This window comes from Idiotropiscis lumnitzeri, chromosome 1 (assembly GCF_059441095.1).
Source record: "Idiotropiscis lumnitzeri isolate Australia: NSW breed Sydney's pygmy pipehorse chromosome 1, RoL_Ilum_1.0, whole genome shotgun sequence".
Classification (NCBI taxonomy): Eukaryota; Metazoa; Chordata; class Actinopteri; order Syngnathiformes; family Syngnathidae; genus Idiotropiscis; species Idiotropiscis lumnitzeri.
In genome coordinates, this window is record NC_142391.1 from 9,912,434 (window position 1) to 9,930,995 (window position 18,562).

The window sequence follows — 18,562 nt, forward strand, 5'->3', positions numbered from 1 at the left end:
TTTTTTTTTAAAGGCATGGAAATGTAAATCAATTTTTTTGTATGGGGGAATTTGCACCTCCTTGTGGAGACAAAAGGGGCTTTCAAGGATTTTGTTAATAAACGTCTTGGATTTCAAGAAAGTTTGACATCTGTCTTGTTCGAAGATCTCTGTCTTTGAGAAGGTTATGAGTTACATGCACATATTGAGAGGCGACTTAGTACTACATACAATCGGAAATAGCTCGGGACCGATTCTGATCTATATATTAGTGTGGTCAAGCGATTAAAAATTTTAACTAATTAATCGCAAAAAAAAAAAAAAAATCGGTGTGAAGCTTACAACATATTTACTTGAATAATATCTGGTAATTAATGTAAAAATCACCAAATATGAAGAATATTTTAATTCAAAGACTGTTCTCATCGCTTTGATCCTTGAATATGATCCAAACGGAGTCATATTTCCAGGCATATTCTTTAGAAAGGTTTCTCAAAACGCATACCTTTAGTTCTGCCCACAAGCACCACACTCCAACAGTGATGGTTTGCAAGGCCCAGTGGTAACTTGAGCAAGGTGTTTTGTTCTGAGATGACGTGCTAAAATTGTACACCTAATATACAGTACAGTGTTTGAATTTGTCTTTGAAAGACATGCAAATAATAAAACTGAGGTAAGTTAAAATATTTTTTTAACTGTATCTTGAGTTAACGCTTTAATTTTGTATATATATATATATATATATATATATATATATATATATATATATATATATGGTTAAATGAATACGTCTCTGGACAAACAAATGTTGACACTTATACTGTGCAGGTCAGGTGTACCTAATGTTGTGGCCATACTGACGCGATAGTTTTACTAGAATGACGTCATCGTAAATTAGGTTCAAACACAGTAGCATCAACCGTTTGTGGATCCACTTCAAGACGGAAGTAGTGGGTTGTTTCCGAACAACTGGGAGCCACTTGTGTCCGTCATAGGCGGTCCAGTTCGGGCGGGTTGGACAGAACCAGGCGGCGTCCTCAGCATCACCGGGAATCCGCCAATCGGAGCTCAGCTCCGGGCAGATTAACCCGCAGAGCCCCGGTGGTGCTCCGTAGCAGCCCCAGAAACAAGGCTCGCGCCCGGAGCAAACGGGGACTGTTCGTTCTTTGCTCAAACCTTTATCACATCGATCCTGATATTTTTGTAACCGGCAAATGAAAACGAGCTGGAGATGGATGCTGGCTCGACCGCAGGGGACAGCACGGATGCGATAGTGATGGATGATTCTTCCACAGAAGAAAAGGACACCCAAGAGGCTTATCATAGGTGGGTTTATGTGGAGTAATTGCATTATTTATTTATTTATTTTAAGAAACCACATTGCCGTGAACAATTAAGTGCATGCCGACCGCTTCTATTGTTTTACCACGCTGGACACTTAATTAGGTACGCCTACACATTCTAATCACATCTAAGGGATCACAAACGCCGCTTTTACGAAAATAGCACTGTTCAACTGATTATCAAGAAGGCATTAGAATGCATGTTTCTTCGTTTTTTTTGCTCTGGTTTGCACAATATTCCGCCCCTTTCAACCAAATTATTAGGAACACCTCTTATTAACATGAATGTAGCCTCGTCAATCCAGCTGGGCCCAATATATCAGCTCACTTACTTGGTAAAGCACACAGACAAGCAAACTCGACACAAGAAGGCGTGACCGTGAGATTCAAAACCAGAACCTCAGAATTGAGCTAACCACTCAGCACTGTGCTGCCCTTAGATTTCAATAAAGGTGCCGTATAACATCGCAGTCAATCCAAACTAAGCGCGACTATTGGTGTTGCAAGATGGCACAGGTGGAACTCATGTATGTTTAGGGTACGGAGCATTTTTACTTTTTTTGCGCATTAAATTAGTATTTCCTAACGTTACTGAATGAAGGCACATACTAAGCAAATCTCACAACACAGCCCAACGCAAAATATCACAAAAAGTCGATATACTGAAGAGATTGTGTTTCTTAAATAACAACGGCGTGTTAATTTAAGATGCTGCTACTTATTTTGGCTGTTATTGCCAGAATCGATAGAAGCAAAAACACAATTAAGAGGTTAAAACTTGATCATTTCTTACCATGGCTGGAGACCAGTCCAGGGAATATCCCGCCTCTTGCCCAAAGTCTGGGATAGGCTTCTCACCCGCGACCTTGCTGAGGATATGGAAAAGTGATGGCTGGATGGAGAGTCACCGTTAGTTTCGTTGCTCATTTCCCATTCAGTGATGGTGTGAATAGAAGCCTGACCAGTTGTCTGTATGTGTTGGCAACCAGTACAAGGTGTAGTCTGTCTTTGGCACAATGTTATCTGGGATCGGCTCCAAGTCCTTACAGCTCTGAACAGGACAAGCGGTATAATAAAAAATAAATAAATAATGGATAGAATAATTGAAGAAACATAAATACATTTAAAAGCTACATTTATCTTACCTGAACTTCTACACCGGCTCCGAAGGCTTGCAAAACTGCAGGGCAACACGATACAACACTTTAGCTTTCTAATGAATCGACAACATCTGGGAATGGTGTACCTAATAAATCAGAACCTTTTGTTTTGTGTATTCTAGCGTATTCGTGCTTGTGACAGCAAAACTAACCCGTTGCTCGGGCACTGTCAAATAATGACTTAGCAATAACATTCAATAAGTGCAACATTACACGTTTAAATTTGGATTACTCTTTGTTTCATGGTACAAGTGAATGCAATACAACTAAAACCGTTGCTCCTGCACTCTTCTCCATCACTGTGCCTCATTAGGGGACGCACATTCAAGACTACATGGTCACTTGCCCGTGTTGACTTACTGCGTCGCCATAGTGACATGGCAGGAAGTGCGGTCGCATCTCATTCACTGTGGAAAAACAAGCGATTGCTACACGGGCTTTTACTGTTTTACTGACTCACAACTGCATCACTTATTTGTTAAAAGGTCACATGTACTGACAGACAAAGCGCCCTGGGAATCATTTTACTGGACTCCTAAATGTTGCACCTTTAAATATACGCGTGCATAAAATAATGCAATTGAGTGCTCTTGGGTCCCTTAAAAGGAGCTACAGTGGATACACAGGTGCATATTGCGTAACTCACATAAGATATTCACAACAGTCGCAAAAGTTTAACTCATTCAATGCATAAGATATATATACATTTTCAAAATTGTAGTCCCTGCCTCCCAAAGACGTATTTATACGTCTTAGCCTTTTTTTTTTTTTTTTGGTATCATAGCTCAATGTTTTTATCTTTAGAACACAATATTCTCTAGGCCTTGCAAAATCAGTCAAAATCCAGAAAAAAAGGCTGTGATTGAGTTGTTTCCTCTCGCGAAAACGGCTGGGCCTGAATGAGTTAAAAAGTTCACCACAGGTCCTGAATATGCTTTAAGTGACAACGTGCATGGTCAGGCAAAGTAAATTGATGCAAATTTGCGTACTTGCAGTGAAATTTCTACTCTTCACACATTTAACACCCAGTATTTGGAGAAAAGTGTAGCACAAAAGCCAAAGAAAAAGCTTAATCGATGCTCAGAATAAATACACTGTTTCCTGAACTCATGTTAGTCTAACACTTTATTTTTTTTTTCAGTTTAAACAAATGTTTTAATAGTATTTGATTTTCCATTGCAGTTCATTTTTGTTTCATTTTTATTTTATTTTTTTAATTCGGTTAGTTTTAGTTCATGATGGTGGTCTTTAGGGGATTTGTTTGTTTGTATAATGTTTTATTTTTTCCAAAATGTTGAGTTTAGTTTTAGTGTTAGTTTTATTTTAATTACGTGGAGTATTCGTCGAGTGCACGATTAAAATAAATATAAAAATAATAATAAATAAATACTGTGTAATAAACTAAAGACCAATTCCAACACATGTTTGACCTTCCTTCTTCCGGCTATACAGTAATACAGTTTTGTTAAGTTAAATGTCAAATGTAGTTTAAATCAGAAGAGCACTCTCATTTTAATTTTATTTCATTAATAAAAACCTTTTTTCAATTCTAGTTGGAGTTATTTTGTAAGTTTACATGAACTAAAATAACCTTGATTTAGACTAGGCACAATTCATTTTATTTTTCATTTAAAAAGCTTGCTCTTATCCTTTTCATTCATTTCTCTTGTATTATTACACTTGGCATATACTGAAGCCGGCATGCAGCCTCAGATCACGGTGTGTCTGTTTTGTTTTCATATGAGTAAGAAAACAGTCCTGCTGCCTGGTGGTGCTTATTTTCAGTAATTAGTTTACAAGGTTCAATGCTGGCAAAATAACCCATGCAAGCCAGTTGCCATCCATAAAAGCTGGAGGTTCATGGATACACAAGGATGTGGCATTTCCTATATCATTACGTGACAGAGCATGACTCACATCTGCTCACTCTTTTACCTCCCCATTTCCTGCTTGCTTTTTTTAATTGCTTGCTTCCAGTTGTCACGGTGTGACACCCAGAGCTTCATTCTCTGCCTAATTAGTTCTGCTCACAATCATGGGAGGCATATAAGGGCAAAATGGGAATAAAATAGCTCCGACTTGGAAATGTTTCATTTATGTCCTTCCTCCTGTGACTCGTCCTCCGCAGCGGGATCCCGGTGCTGTCGCTGTGCCCTCCCGACAGCGTGTATCCAGAACAGACCAATGTGAATATCAACCAAGCCGATCGGGAGCTACGTGACAGCTGCAGCAGCCTTGATGGACCCTCTTCATCCAGCCAACTTTATCACCAAGTTGGTAGAAAATATGCTTGTAGCGTGTTTTATGATCTACACGCCAGACATGCATTGGGCATAACCAGATGTATGTGGAAAAATGCCATTTTAAATATTGATCAAATACATGCTTACATGAGCGAGATATGTGCTCTTTACTGTCTTTCATTTTTTATAATACATTTCTTAATGCATATAGAAAAGATGCTCTATCATAACCCAACCGTAAAGGGTTTGAAGAAATCAAATAACCACATCGTGGAATATCTTTTCAAGTACAAAGGAGACTCTTGCATAAAAATGACAATTCAAGGATGGCGCGAAACTGCTAAACAGCAAACCAACTCATTTTGTGCATTTTTTCCACAAAGGTCAACTCACTCAAAAATATATTGAGATCCTATGTTTGTCGTTCAAATGGTTCCAAATAACCCCCTGCCAAAGAAAAATATTAGGCCTACTCTGAGTACAAGACCTGATCCAAGTGCAACTAAGTCATGTCTGCCATCTAGTGGTGAATGTGATATTACAGCTAAAAACGACAGTCGACCGCTGCATACAAACGGTTCGGCAGCCAAGGATTTGTAGTTTTTTTTTTTTCGGTATTTTTGTCCCATAACCATAAATATTTCTGAGCATTTTTCAAGATTTTGTGACAGTTGCCAAAATCTGATCTGAAAGTTTTTTCCATGGAGGAACCTTTGCTGATCTTAGATTTGCAAGGGTCAAGTGTAATAATTACCACGGCCGTCTCGGTGAGAAATTTCCCGACAATCACATAAATGGAGTGAAGGGTGTTGCCCGTCAGATTTGAAATGCCACCATATGGGCAAATAAGTGACACTGAGGTGCACATGTATGAGAACCTTCAAGTAATGGCGGGTTAGCCGGTAAAATTGGTAACTTCCATCTCTAATAATATTGTGGTAAAATATTGAACCTAAATTAAAAAACTCCAAAATAATTTTTGTGAGCTGGACTTGAGTGAAACATTTTGGAAACACAGGTATTCCTTTATAAACATCTCTCTGACTCCACTTTTGGATTGCCTGGGAATGTTTTTTCCCCCTTTTATCCCCTGCATTTAGGTTCCTCCGGGTCAAGCTCATCTCCTGAAATGCCCCCACTGCAGCCCCTACGATGCTCTCAAAGCAAACGAGCCAAACAGCACCAGCGGCCCTCCCTCAGAGGCGGGTGCGGTGGTCCGAGTGGGCCACAGCTGTAGTTCAACCCATCAGATGTCTCGCCAGCACGTCGCGGTGAGATGCCACTGGCTGCATGGATCCAGCGAAGGCGGCAAACAAAGACCGACGCAGCGGCACGTGGTGACAGTCGGGTGTGTTTGAGACGAGCATTTAGTATAACTGCCGTATAATGTTCCCCTTGCGTCAAATGCTTCACAATGTTGGCTTTGCAGATGATACACCGCTATATTTATCAATGTCTCCAAACAACAACAGCTCAACTGATGAACCAAAAATGTCATTCAGCTAAACCAAAACAAAACAGAAATATTTAGTAGGTAGCTATGCCTTCGTCTTTAAGTCACTGCTTCGGCTCCAAATCGTTCATCCGAAATAATCTATGAGCTGCCGACCATACAATTTATCGAATGTAAATGCAGGAGGGCTCTGAGGTCTACAGACTCTGGTCAATTATGCAGACTCAGGTTTCAAAGCAAACACGGTGAGGCGGCATTTACCTGTTATGCTGCACGTAAGTAGAATAAGATAGCAACAGAAGTGAAGTCAACCCCATTGTGTAAATGCTTTTAAATCCAGTATAAAAACTTTACCGTGAAGGTCTTTCAGGCATTGAAAATCAATTCACCGTCAGTAAATTTGAGTGAGCTACTTTTTATTTTTTTCAATTTGCATAGATGCCTTTAAATCTTTTGCATGTAAATGTGTTTAAATGTCAATTGAATGGTTTTGGCTGTTTGTTTGTAAATCCTTTGAATTAAGTGTCGTGTTTCTATTTAGTGACGCACGTTGAGTTGCCTTGATATAAATATAATTGCCTCGCTGTCATTAACAGGGATGGAGGACTCCACTGCTATGTGAGAAAGTAAGATTGCACTTTTTTTTTTTCTTTCCGAGAGCTATTATTCTCAAATTTCCCCATTGTGGGACTAATAAAGGACATCTTTATTACATGCCCCACTAACAAGACCAAATCAAACGCAATCTTCGCAATTATAATTAGTGACGTGACCATCTTCACCGTATTTCCTCAAATTGCAGCCGTGCCTCTAATTATGTTTTTCCCAATGTTAATTGACCCAGTAAACTCTAATTACCTCGGGTTATAGATGCCATTGTTCAGACAAATTAACAGCAGAGCCCTGTTCAACTTGTTGCTAACCAAAACAGCAGCACCCACCTCGGTACACAGTTTCTCAGATGTACTCAAATTAGGAGACGACCTATCAAATAATTCTTGCTTGGCCTCTATCGTCATTTAAGTCATTCTCAAATACCTCCATCTTCGGCTGGGTAAAAAAACAACAACAAAAAAAAATACAGTATAAATTGTAGTATCTCCTTTTTCCACATGAATGTCTGAAAAAAGAAAAATCACCTCCTCTGTTATTGACAGCATCTTGTTCTTGTGGTCTTCATTTCTACCTTCGCTTGACAGCTATTCCCAGATGCTGGTGAACTACCCGTTAGAGGTTCTCCTGGGATGCGCTTTGCTGCTACTCGGATGTTCGCTGGCTGGCCTCCTCATTGGACCGTTGCCAGATTTCTCTGAGCCTCTGCTGGTGAGTGGTGGAAAATTTGGTCTCGTAAGGATATCATCACCGCTTTTGCATGTGTTGTGTTCTTCCGTCATTTTCCGGTCCGAGGTGCCGACTGCTCGGCTGACGCGACAGTTGGCCATGACGGCCGACGTCGGATTGGTGTGTTGAGGCCTTATGAGTCACTGAACACAACTGTTGCCATGACCTTCTGTGGTGGCATCAGAAAAAAATGTAATAGAAAAAACAAAAAATCTTAAGATGCTGAAGATTAGAGATTTGACAAAATCTGAATGAAATCTGTTTAAAGATTGGATCTATATTTTTTTTTTCAGTTTAAATTTATGTAATTTTTATAAGCACGGCTTTCTTAGGGAAACTTATTTACGTGCAGGGAACAACTTGCTGTTTACACTAAAGCATAAAGTCTGTAAAATTGAATTTCTCTTTGAAATTGAAACACAACCATTCGGGCCTCAGGTTGATTGTTAATTACTTTTCCCATCACATCTCCATCGCCGTTCACAATGCTGCACTAAATTCGATCAAGTGACACGCTCTGTAATCTTGACGAATTGAATTCAAGTAAGGAGTAAGGCATTCCCACAGGAGATAAATTAATTCATGAATGGATCAAATTAAATGTCCTGCTCATGGTGTTTGTTGAGGACAAGCCACGTGTAATTGAAGTGGAACTGACAACTGCTCTCTGATTTCTACAGAGAAGCTGATTTCGAGTATCCACAGAGTTTTTTTGTTTTGATTTCTTTCTTCAGGGCTTCGAGCCACGGGGGACAAACATCGCAGTTCGCCAGTCCAGCTTATCCAAGCTACAAGAGAACACTGGCCCGGGGAAACCGTTGTCTCTTTTGCCACAACAGCTCAGTGAAAGGTCAGCGGAGAGTTGGGGCAGAAGTGAACGATCCCCTCTCAGTATCGTGGAAGTTTTAGCTCACAAGCCTTGCTGGTTTAACGATGTTCTTGCCAGCAATTATTTTGGGGAAGGCAAAGCAGCAAACAATATGTTAGTTGTGTTTGACTTTTAGCAGCGAACATGGCTTCCACAACACTACTGGACTACGATTCAAGAGGATGCTCGCCACAGACTCGAGTTCAGAGTCATTCCTGTGCGATTCACCCGGTGAGTCAGAAATGAGCATTTTATTGCGTTTCCTTGCCCGACTCAATGAATTCTCATTTTTACAAAACGGCCGACTCTGCAGTACCTCGGCTGGTTGCAACCAAGGAGTTAATTGCCTTTTGATCAAGATTGCTTCAGACTCAATTAATCAATAAGCAATTCCAAACAGATTTGGAAAGATTAAATAACTCGTCACGCCATAAATTTAACTGCTGACCCATTTCATTATTGTACATTTTTACACTTGGAGGCTTTTGGCAGTTTTAACTGAGGAAAAATGTGTGTTTTATTATACAGCAGATTGACTGATTCAGATCCGCGTTTTTGATAATTGCTTTGATACATGATACAATTTTTAAAAAATATATATAAATTACATTTTAAATTAAATTTTGAATTCCTAAAAATACACACACACACATATACATAATTTGGGAGGCTGCATTAACATGTTAAGACGAGTTGGCCGTGACAACGCAGTTTCTTTGTTTGCATACTGCTGATCGAAATGAGCTTGAAAGGGCCACAAATTTAGAGTTATTAGTAGCATGAGCCATGTTTGCTTTTCTCAGCTCTTCTCACATAGTTGAATTATCATTAATGATAGCCACAGTTTTGCTCACTCGGGTCAAACGACCGACACGGACGTAAGTCGTGATAAGACGCACTGTTGGAGGAGGCTTGCTGAAGAAATGTATCTCAAAAATAATAATTAAATTATGTTAGGCTTAGTATCACTTTGAGCTCAAACGAGGAGTGGAAAGGGGTGACACAGGTTTGTGTCTTTAGAGTTTTGCGACTTTTGTTTAATGATACCAAAATCATCACAGGAGTAGCGCTAATTGTTTTCTTTTATTGACTGCCCGAAATACAAAATTGTTTTAAATGCAACAAGAAAATGATGATTGATCGCTTGCCATATTGCATGTTGATTCCATCTGTTTCCTCCTAACAGGCCAACATTTGGCGCAGCTTGTGTTCCGCTCAGAAATCTCAGCCAGTCTCTGGAGCCTGAAGGCCATCCATGCCATGTGCGAGATGGAGCAATCCAGGGTATGATGAGGATGATTTGATCTGTACTCGTGCCATCTTGGTGATTCGACTCCTCATTATTTTAATCAGAGATGCAAGTAAAGTCAGAAACTGCCTTCCTTTTAACTGTAGTTTTACTGTAGTTTTCATAATAATAATAATAATAATAATAATATCTATTTTTTTAAATCAGCATCAAAAATACATTAAGAGATACAGAAAGCCATCCCTGATTAAATATTTCTGTTGCGCAGCGTCATCATCCCATTTTAAAATTGGAACATTGGCGCCTCCGACTCCTAATTGGATAATTAGTCGCGGAACGCCTTCAAAAACATCTCTCTTGTTGGTCTCAGATACGCTCCCAGGCTCAGTTCCAGGATGTGTGCCAGCAACACGTGAGAGGCGAGGCGGAGACGGCATCAAGAAGCGGCTGCTGTCCCAGCTGGTCCCTGGGAAATTACTTAGCCACCCTCACAAATGCTTCCTGCTGCCTAGGCCTAACCGCACAACAGGTAGCGCAAACATATTTGCCAACACACAAACGATTCAAAAGTTTCCAGCAATTATTTTTGCCACATTTGAAAACCATTTCACCTATAATGTATTGTTTTCCTTTAGGTCTCTGAGGCGCTCAACCTTCTCCGGAAGTGTGCGCCTTACTACCATGACGGACATCTAGTGGAGGCCTGTGTTCAGAGACCCAAATATGGAAGTTGCTCTTCTGTCCCGTCACGCTGCAAACAGTCCCGCATAGTGTTCCAAATCCTGCACTTCCTGGTTGATAAAGATTTCCTCGGACCGCAGACGGCTGAGTATCAGATCCCCACCCTCAAATACAGTCTTCTGTTTCTACCCGTGGATAAGGGGGAACGCATGATGGAGATCTACATGAGGAGTCTAAAGGGAAGAGACCTGACTTACAAGAATACGACCATCACTGGCATGGATCTCGGAATCAAGCAGACACTCTTCAAGTATTATCTAACAAGAGACGCGGTGTTTCCCGTTCTTGCAATCATTTCCCTTCTTATCACAATGGCTCTCTATCTTCACTCTCTCTTCATGGTGGCATTATCTGCGGTAGCAATCAGCGGGTCCCTCCTTACTTCCTATTTCCTCTATAAAGTTGCATTCCGCCTGACTTTCTTCCCGCTGGTTAACCTTTCGGCAGCGCTTATCCTCCTGGGGAGTTGCTCCAATCAAGTTTTTATCTTCGCAGACTTCTGGAATATGCAACTGTCCCAGAAGCCCTCAGCGTCCCTGGAGAAGAGAGTACACAAGGTTTTGCAGGAAATGGGCTATTTGATATTCGCTTCGGGATTGACTTCCAGCGCGGCGTTTTGCTCCGGTTATCTCAGCAGCATCACGGTTATCAGATGCTTTGCGGTTTATCTTGGAACCGCCTCATTTATTAGTTCCCTCTCGGCACTCGTGTGGCTGCCGTGCGCTTTTATCTTACGCGAACGTTACACGGAAGCATCGGCCGCATCCGCTTCGCTGCAGGGGTGGAAGCCCTGTTGTGCCAAAAATACAGGCGGCTTCTGGGACGCAAGCTCACGAAAGAGGTTCCTTTTCACACTCGGACAGAAACTGAGAGAACTAAAACGAGGTCTCGCTGACACGTCCAATTTAGTGTTCCTCAAAATCCTGCCTTGTGGGGTCGTGAAGTTCCGATACATCTGGGTGTGTTGGTTCGCGGTGCTCACTGTGGGTGGCACGTACATGTCCTGCTTTGATCCAGGAATGAAGCTTCCGACACAAGACTGCACAACCGCTCAGCTTTTCCGCTCCGGTCACCCATTTGAGCGATATGATGCGGAATATCGTCACATGTTTATGTTCGAAAGGCAGATGAATGGAGAAGATAGGCCCGTGACACTGACGCTTGTTTGGGGCATCAAACCAACCGATAACGGCGACCACTTGAACCCAAAAAGTAATGGCTCTTTGGTTCTGGATCCTGACTTCACAATGAGTCAACCTCATGCTCAGGTTTGGTTGAGGGACCTGTGTGGACATGTGCAAAACCAAAGCTTTTACTCGGCGCCTTCCGCTGAGGACAAAGAAGCAACGACAGATAATATCTGTTTTGTGGAGCAGCTTTTACACTGGGTCTCTCTCAGAAGGTGCTCGGAGAGTGATGTCACACTCCACATTTGCTGTAACAATGTGACTTTCCCTTTCCCGCCTCGTGTTTTTGAGAACTGCTTGAGCATGATGTTGGCAGAAAGGTACGCCGAGGGCCGTCTGACACACGGCGGAGGGGTGTACTTCCAGCCAGATGGCCGGATTGCCGCCCTCGTGCTGGCGTTCAAAACCACATACCGCTACAGCTTCAACTTCAGCCAAACAAATGTTTTCTACAGAGAAACCCGGGAGTGGTTTGACAAAGAGATATCAGGGGCACCGCCAGGGTTGGAAAACGGCTGGTTCATCAGTCAGCTGTCTCTTTTTGACTTGCAACAAGCATTGAGCTCAGAGATGTTGGTGGTGGCTGGCACTTCAGTGTCGCTTACGTTTGTTTTGCTGCTCTTAACCACTTGCAATATTCCTTTAAGCATGTTCGGAACTGTGGCGGTAGGTGGAAGTGTGTTTGTCACTGTCGGGCTCCTGGTTCTCCTGGAGTGGCAACTGAGTGGCATCGAGGCTCTCTTTATCTCCTCCGCGGCTGGGTTATCTGTTGATTTTGTCGCCAACTATTGTATTTCTTATTGTTTTGCACCGCACTCGGACAAAATAGGGAAAGTAGCACATTCGACTAAGAGGATGGGTTGTCCTGTAGCAATAGTTTCTGGTGCATTTTTCTCCATTGGGATCATCATGCTGCCTTCAACAGTCTTGCTCTTCAGGAAATTGGGAATTTTCTTGTTTTTGGTGAAATGTGTAGCATGTGGATTCGCAACCTTCTTTTTCCAGTCACTGTGCTGCTTTTTTGGTCCTCAGAAAAACTGTGGCAGAATTCCACTGCCGTGTTTGTCGGACTCATCTGGAGCGGAACCGGGCTCATCGTCTACTAATGGGGCCTTAGAAAGAACTAGAGCAAATAAAACTCATGAGAAAGACACAGGTAGTTACCGCTACCCAAACCAACAGCGGCTGAAACAGACGGGAACAGGAGGCGGGGTCAGGGGGCCAGAGCAGTACGAGCTGCAGCCTTTGTCCTATCGACTGAGTGACAGCTTTGAGAACAGCACTTGCACAAGTAAACTGTCCAATAGGCCGTCCATGCTCTCGGATGAGATTGAGTACTGTGGGAGGGATGCATCCTTGGACGGGGAAAGTGGGGACATGTGTAGTCGCCAAACTCCTCCAGCTCTGCAGACCTCATCACCATACAAAGAGAACGCAACGCGATCGGTCGGCCTGGCAAAAGATGGCACGACCAGTGGCAAGAGGCAGTGTAAAACCTGCCAAGATCGTTCCAACACAGTACAGCAGTGGACCAATAAAACATTTTCATCCTCCTCTAGCATGGATGAAACTATAATTAGCCACACACTTGAAACCACTGACCGTCTCTGTCTGTGCTCCGAGGACCAAACCACTGAAGAAAGAATCCTTCAGCCCTCCTCGCAGTCTGTGAGCTCCTGTGAGTTTCTGGATGACTCGAACGAAACTTGTTTGAGTGAGATTGAACCGGGGTCTTCCAATACCCTGCAAAGCGATGGCGAAGCTCAGTTACAACCGGGACACATGAATGGGAAGAGAGACACGCTGCGTCTTTCACTCAGGGAGACAGTTTATGACATGTGTGGCAAAGGTCGAAACAGTCAGACTGAGGAAATTGTCATTTTACCAAACAGTAAGCCTGACCTACCGGATGTTTGGATAAAGAGAGATGGACAACGAGATGATACACAATAAGCAGAACATTGTGCACGAATAGACTTAAGTTGTGTCTTTATGCAAGTGTCAATTAGAAAGACGATTGGAGTAAAAAAAAAAAAAATCACGGAATAATTCAAACACTTGTAGTTACAACAATGGCCAATAGAGTGCGCTCTTGTCCAGCAAAGGTCACAAAGGTATTCACAGACTTTCAAGACTTCTCATGATTAAGGTTTAAAGGTCTGTCTAATGTGCCAAAATTGAGACAAACAAGTCTAAACTACGGTTAAGCAAGTAAGCGTGATAGTCCCAAAGCATTTGTTTGAGTTGCTCAGACCACAATGTTTGTCCCTTGTGGCCGTTGAGGAAGTCGTCAGTTAAATGTTTGTCAATTGCCAAGAGTTGCAAGCATCGTGAGAATCGATGCAGTTTATGCTTGTGTTGTTTCCTGAAAGTTTAAGCATGTGTGGGTTTCAGGGCTTAATAAGATTCTATAGCGTGTTTGAGTGCTGGTGTGAAAAATTAATGGCCGACTTTGTTGCAGCAGAAAGTTCGAGAGGCAATTATCTTTGGAACACAAATGCTTTTATTTCTACCCAAACTTCAGCTTTATCCGCGTATTTTGAAACAAAACAGACGTGAACAACGTGCCAAACATCTTGAAATTTATATGCAAAAATATCTGTCGTGTGTATTTATGTACAAAAGGTAAATTAAAATGTTCATATTATTGTGATGTCATACTGTGTAAAAACCAAGGTTCCGATTGTGACAACTTAATGAGCCTTCACATTTAGTCAAACATGTCGTAAAACAAAATCAGGCTTTTGAAGTGAAGAAAAATAAAGTCACTGCCTTTATTTACAGGATTTGAAACAGTTACATTTTCCATTCTGATGAAATTAAACATTTTACTACAGCAACTTATTTGGTTTGATTTTTTTCACAGCTCGTCTACGACTTATTACCCTTAAACCAAAAATAATTAACAGAAAAATAAAGTCATTCTTATTGTCCGGTAGTCGCCTCAATAAGTTCTTCAATATGTCCTTCAAACACATACAGTACTTTCACTTCAGACCAGACTTCCCATTCACTTTGTTTTGAAGACTTAAAGATGAGTCAAAGACCTCTGATAATAAATGAAATATTTTTTAAAAACTTGGCAATATAGATAGGCTATATTTGGGACAAAATCAGGTGGCTAAAGAATAACTTTGCATGTTTCTAAATGTAAATAATTTTTTTCTCTTGATATTGTTACAAGATCAGAATAATAATGCCTTTTAAGTACAGTAATTAGTTTATCGTGAGAAATCCTCATTTCATTTACATCAGGGATCAGAGACACTCCCTACAAGTTGGCTGAAACATTTGTGGTGCTCTAGCTCGGTCAGAATCACCAAAGTGCCTGTGGTGTCCTCATCATAATCACCCCGTCGTCATGACAATAATGAGACTCTAAGGTCAAATTATCAGTGGTTAAACATTTGCACATACGAGCACAATGAGAATTTTATAACATGTTTTTGTCGTTCTATACCATTTATTTCATTGGATGCATGCCATTTTTAGCATTTCAAACAAATGATTATGCCATCACAAAAAGCTATGATGCTTGTAAAAACAGAAAAGCAACAAAAGTATTTTTTGTATATTTTCCAGCCAACAAAAAAAAAAAAAGATATCATAGCAAAATCAAGTGGAAAGCAAATTTGAAGACGTCTTCAGGGGAATTTTTGTATCAGTCCACTTCCAACCAGTCATCTTTGGCCCACTCAGGTAACTGCGTAGAATATTCAAAGTCTGGTCCTTTGTAGCGCAAGGCGTGCAAGTACATGACGAGTTCTTTTTCGGTGGGGTCAGCTCGTACTAGTTTGCATTCACTACACAGGTGGTCTGTTTTTGTCTGCATTTGGTCTCCACATGATGCATCCCGAAGAGGGTCCTGAGATTCTTCAAGTATGGCGCCGTCACCACTAACTGAAGAACATGGCGCCCCCTTCGCGGTTGTGTGAGGTATTATTTCACCACATTGCAACTGGTGAGTTTCTGGACTCTTTGCAGCTTCGCAAGAACCATCTCCCAGTTTATTATCTTTCCGTCCCTCTTGAGACAACATGCTGCCATTGCCAGACACATCCAGCAAGTGGAGGTTCTCCTGTGCCTGATGTGCCTCAACCAGAGCCTTGAAGAGCTCCTCATCAGTCTTTCCCACCAACCCCCCCTTGCCCCTGTGAGGCCCCCAGGCGGAGGCACCGTAGATGGGATCGTTGAGGATGGGGAAGCCCAGGTACTGGAGGTGCACCCTGATCTGATGAGTGCGGCCAGTCAGAGGCAAACAGCGCACCACGCTGGTTTTGCCGTTAAAACTACGTCTTTGGAACACCGTGCGACACTCCTTTCCCTTTGGGTCAACGCGGCAGAGCCCAATTTTAAAGGACACAACCAGGATGGGCTCCTCGCAGACCAACTCCCCCTCCGGAAACTCACCTTCCACTCGGCATACATACTCCTTTTCAAGCTGTTAGGACAAATTCAAAGCTCTAAATGCGCTCAATGCGCGAAACAAGCCTAGAATAAAGAACATACCTGTCTGTCTCTCACCAGCTGGTCCAATTTCTTGGAGATCTCCAAAGTCCTGGCAAAGAGCAGCACACCCGAGGTGAGTCGGTCCAATCTGTGGACCGTGTGCAGCTCCGAGATGCCCAGCTCTTTGCCCAGGATGAAAATCACTGTGTTGTGTCGGAAACGGCCGCAAGGGTGGACGGGGATGGAAGCGGGCTTGTCAACCACAAGGACTTTTCCGTCATCCACCAGGACCTCCAGAGGCTTGCCAACGACAGGCGGCTCATGGCGATGGACTGTATTCTTCATGTGGTCATTGTTCTGTGGGAGGGACAATGAGGTAGCCTCAGTGTCGTTGCACTTGAAACCCCTAAGGTAATTCCACCAAATATGGCGGTAAGATATGCTTCTAAAGTTGCAAAAAACATCTACAGGTACTCCACAGTTTTTGGACAAGATTTCGAGCATGCAAATCAGGCGCAGTGAACTATTTTGCGCATTGTGAGCTCAAACAGTACATGTAGGACATGCTGTACTTATTGTTTTTAATTTGACTATATTTCTGAAAATATTTTTTAAATACCATATTTACTGTAATTTTGACATGACTAGTGGGTTAGTATAGGTTAGTGATAGACCATAGAATAAGTTAACGTGGTTTAAGTCAAACTCTTGTGAACAGAGGACACTACACAACAAGCCTGATAGGATTAACACCATGATTTAGAAAATAAAAATAAAAAATGTGATATTTATATATATATATATATATATATAAGATTAATTTAGGGCAAGTGTGGTATGCGGGCTACCTTTAGTTTTACTCAAAAATAAATACATTAAGTCATAATAATACTTGATTAGATGTGAATAATGTTACTGACTTAAACTTCTTTTAAATCAAATTCAGTGCACGGGTCAATTGTATTTAACTTTGCTTTGAATATTTTAGAAGTGTTTATTTTCAAACTTTTTTATTAAACTTTTACATGCACTACATTTTTATGGTATAATTATTTAAGCAGTTTTTACGGTACCTATGTTTGAGTGCCGTGTAAGGGTTCAAACCATAAAATGTAAATTTTTGGAATGAAATTTGTCTTATGCATATAAACTTTCTTTTTTGAAAGTCTTGTTTTTACAGCATGTACACCACGTCGTGTGCAGCTAAGTTTTTTTAAGCTCTCTATCCGTAAAGTTTGGTTGAGTGTTTATATTAACACTTGTCTCGTGCCCACTAAGCTCGTTGGAAGTATTGAAATTGGAAGTAGTTGTGATGGCATGATATCCAAACTCTCCAATGAAGAACTGTGGACTGTATTTAGAACTGAATTTATGCATTTTGAATTATCATGGCACTGACCTTGAGTACTATAGACAGGTCTTCCACGGGGGTCTCATTCAAGCAGATGCGTCCCTCTTTGACTGCGCTCTGGTAATACTCAATGGACTCTGCTCGAAACTCCCTCTCGAACACCTCCAAAAGGCTCTTCCCGATCCAGCGACCTTTGCAATAGGTCTTGAAGTCAAAGTAATACGGGTGTACTTTACGCAGGCCGCCCTCGAAGTAGTACGAGGTCTCGTCGAAATGTTCCTGCCTGAAACTGACACCGGGGTTCCGTTTCTGCGGAGGAGGCACGTATCTCTCACCCGGACGCAGCTTCTTTCCTCGGTCTCCTCTGCGCCTTTTGCTACAGCCGCTCGCATCGTCGCTTTTACGTTTGCCGGTTAATTTGGCGTCCTCCACTGCGGTTCTCTCCGCTGATACCGGGTTGTTTTCTTCCACCGGTGGGGCTGCTTCCAGCTCCATGGGAATTGTGACGTTAGCGTGTGTAAAAACTGGGGAATGTAAAGAGCTATTATTACGGGCAGAGAGAGCGCGTTTACGGAAATTACATAATACCAGAATGTACGGAACGTATAAAGTTTTGATCAATATATGTCTTGTAGCTTCAAAGCAAAGTAAAAATGACAAATGTGGGGTGAACTTTCCAAAACGTACGACGGACATAGCCGCGTGCACCGCCGAGAGGTCCTTCACAACTTCAGTCGCACGAATGTGACGTCATGATCCAATCCGAATAAATAAACGTGAAGTTTATATATTTGGAAAGACTTCGAAATGTTTTCTTTCTATTGCTGGTGCCAAGAATATTTGATCAAAACCTTGTACTTGTCTTCTCATTTTAACGTTATCAATGTTTATCAGTTTCACGGCACACATATCAAACTCAAAGCCGCAAATTGTGTATTAATATTTACTCATCAAATTTTACACATCTCATTTAAACTTGTGGGACTAAAATACTCAGTCACAGCAAGGATAAAAAGTAGTAGAGTAGTAAAAAAGGTCCTAATGTTCCCTTCTCTTCATGAGCAGTTTCACATATAATTAATTGTCCATTGTTCGCTTATGCAACCTGGAACACAAGTTTTATGAGTTTATCAGTATTTTCATACACTTGTGATGACTCCTCCATGTTTTGGCACAACTGTATCATGTTCTACAAAGT

At 41.6% G+C, this 18,562-nt stretch overlaps 2 protein-coding genes across 4 annotated transcripts; one reads left to right on the forward strand and one right to left on the reverse strand.

Moving 5' to 3' along the window:
* The first annotated feature begins 911 nt into the window (after window positions 1-911).
* Window positions 912-14,383, forward strand: disp2 (dispatched RND transporter family member 2). Of its 3 annotated transcripts, XM_088315719.1 has the most exons (10): window positions 912-1,305; window positions 4,611-4,755; window positions 5,826-6,073; window positions 6,775-6,804; window positions 7,378-7,501; window positions 8,254-8,369; window positions 8,524-8,618; window positions 9,574-9,671; window positions 10,007-10,165; window positions 10,272-14,383. In XM_088315719.1, the coding sequence occupies exons 1-10, from the start codon at window positions 1,211-1,213 to the stop codon at window positions 13,515-13,517; spliced, it is 4,356 nt and encodes a 1,451-aa protein (XP_088171845.1). In that variant the 5' UTR covers window positions 912-1,210; the 3' UTR covers window positions 13,518-14,383. The 3 variants fall into 3 exon arrangements, with proteins under 3 accessions (XP_088171845.1, XP_088171855.1, XP_088171866.1); XM_088315729.1 differs by lacking the exon at window positions 6,775-6,804; XM_088315740.1 differs by lacking the exon at window positions 912-1,305 and having other exon boundaries at window positions 4,617-4,755; window positions 5,826-5,996.
* On the reverse strand, window positions 14,060-18,499 carry rpusd2 (RNA pseudouridine synthase domain containing 2). The gene is made up of 3 exons (XM_088315752.1): window positions 17,413-18,499; window positions 16,074-16,370; window positions 14,060-16,005 (listed from the first exon to the last, which is right to left on the reverse strand). Exons 1-3 carry the CDS (start codon window positions 18,058-18,060, stop codon window positions 15,226-15,228), a joined length of 1,725 nt encoding a protein of 574 aa, XP_088171878.1. The 5' UTR covers window positions 18,061-18,499; the 3' UTR covers window positions 14,060-15,225.
* Between the last annotated feature and the right edge of the window lie 63 nt (window positions 18,500-18,562).

Coding starts and splice junctions, on each gene's coding strand:
- disp2 (XM_088315719.1), top strand. CDS start 1,211: ATGGATGCTGGCTCGACCGCAGGGGACAGCACGGATGCGATAGTGATG. Junction 6,805..7,377: donor CTCCACTGCTATGTGAGAAA/GTAAGATTGCAC, acceptor TTCGCTTGACAG/CTATTCCCAGATGCTGGTGA. Junction 9,672..10,006: donor GCGAGATGGAGCAATCCAGG/GTATGATGAGGA, acceptor TGTTGGTCTCAG/ATACGCTCCCAGGCTCAGTT.
- rpusd2 (XM_088315752.1), bottom strand. CDS start 18,060: ATGTCCGTCGTACGTTTTGGAAAGTTCACCCCACATTTGTCATTTTTA. Junction 16,371..17,412: donor ACCTGTCTATAGTACTCAAG/GTCAGTGCCATG, acceptor TCCCTCCCACAG/AACAATGACCACATGAAGAA. Junction 16,006..16,073: donor AGCTGGTGAGAGACAGACAG/GTATGTTCTTTA, acceptor TTGTCCTAACAG/CTTGAAAAGGAGTATGTATG.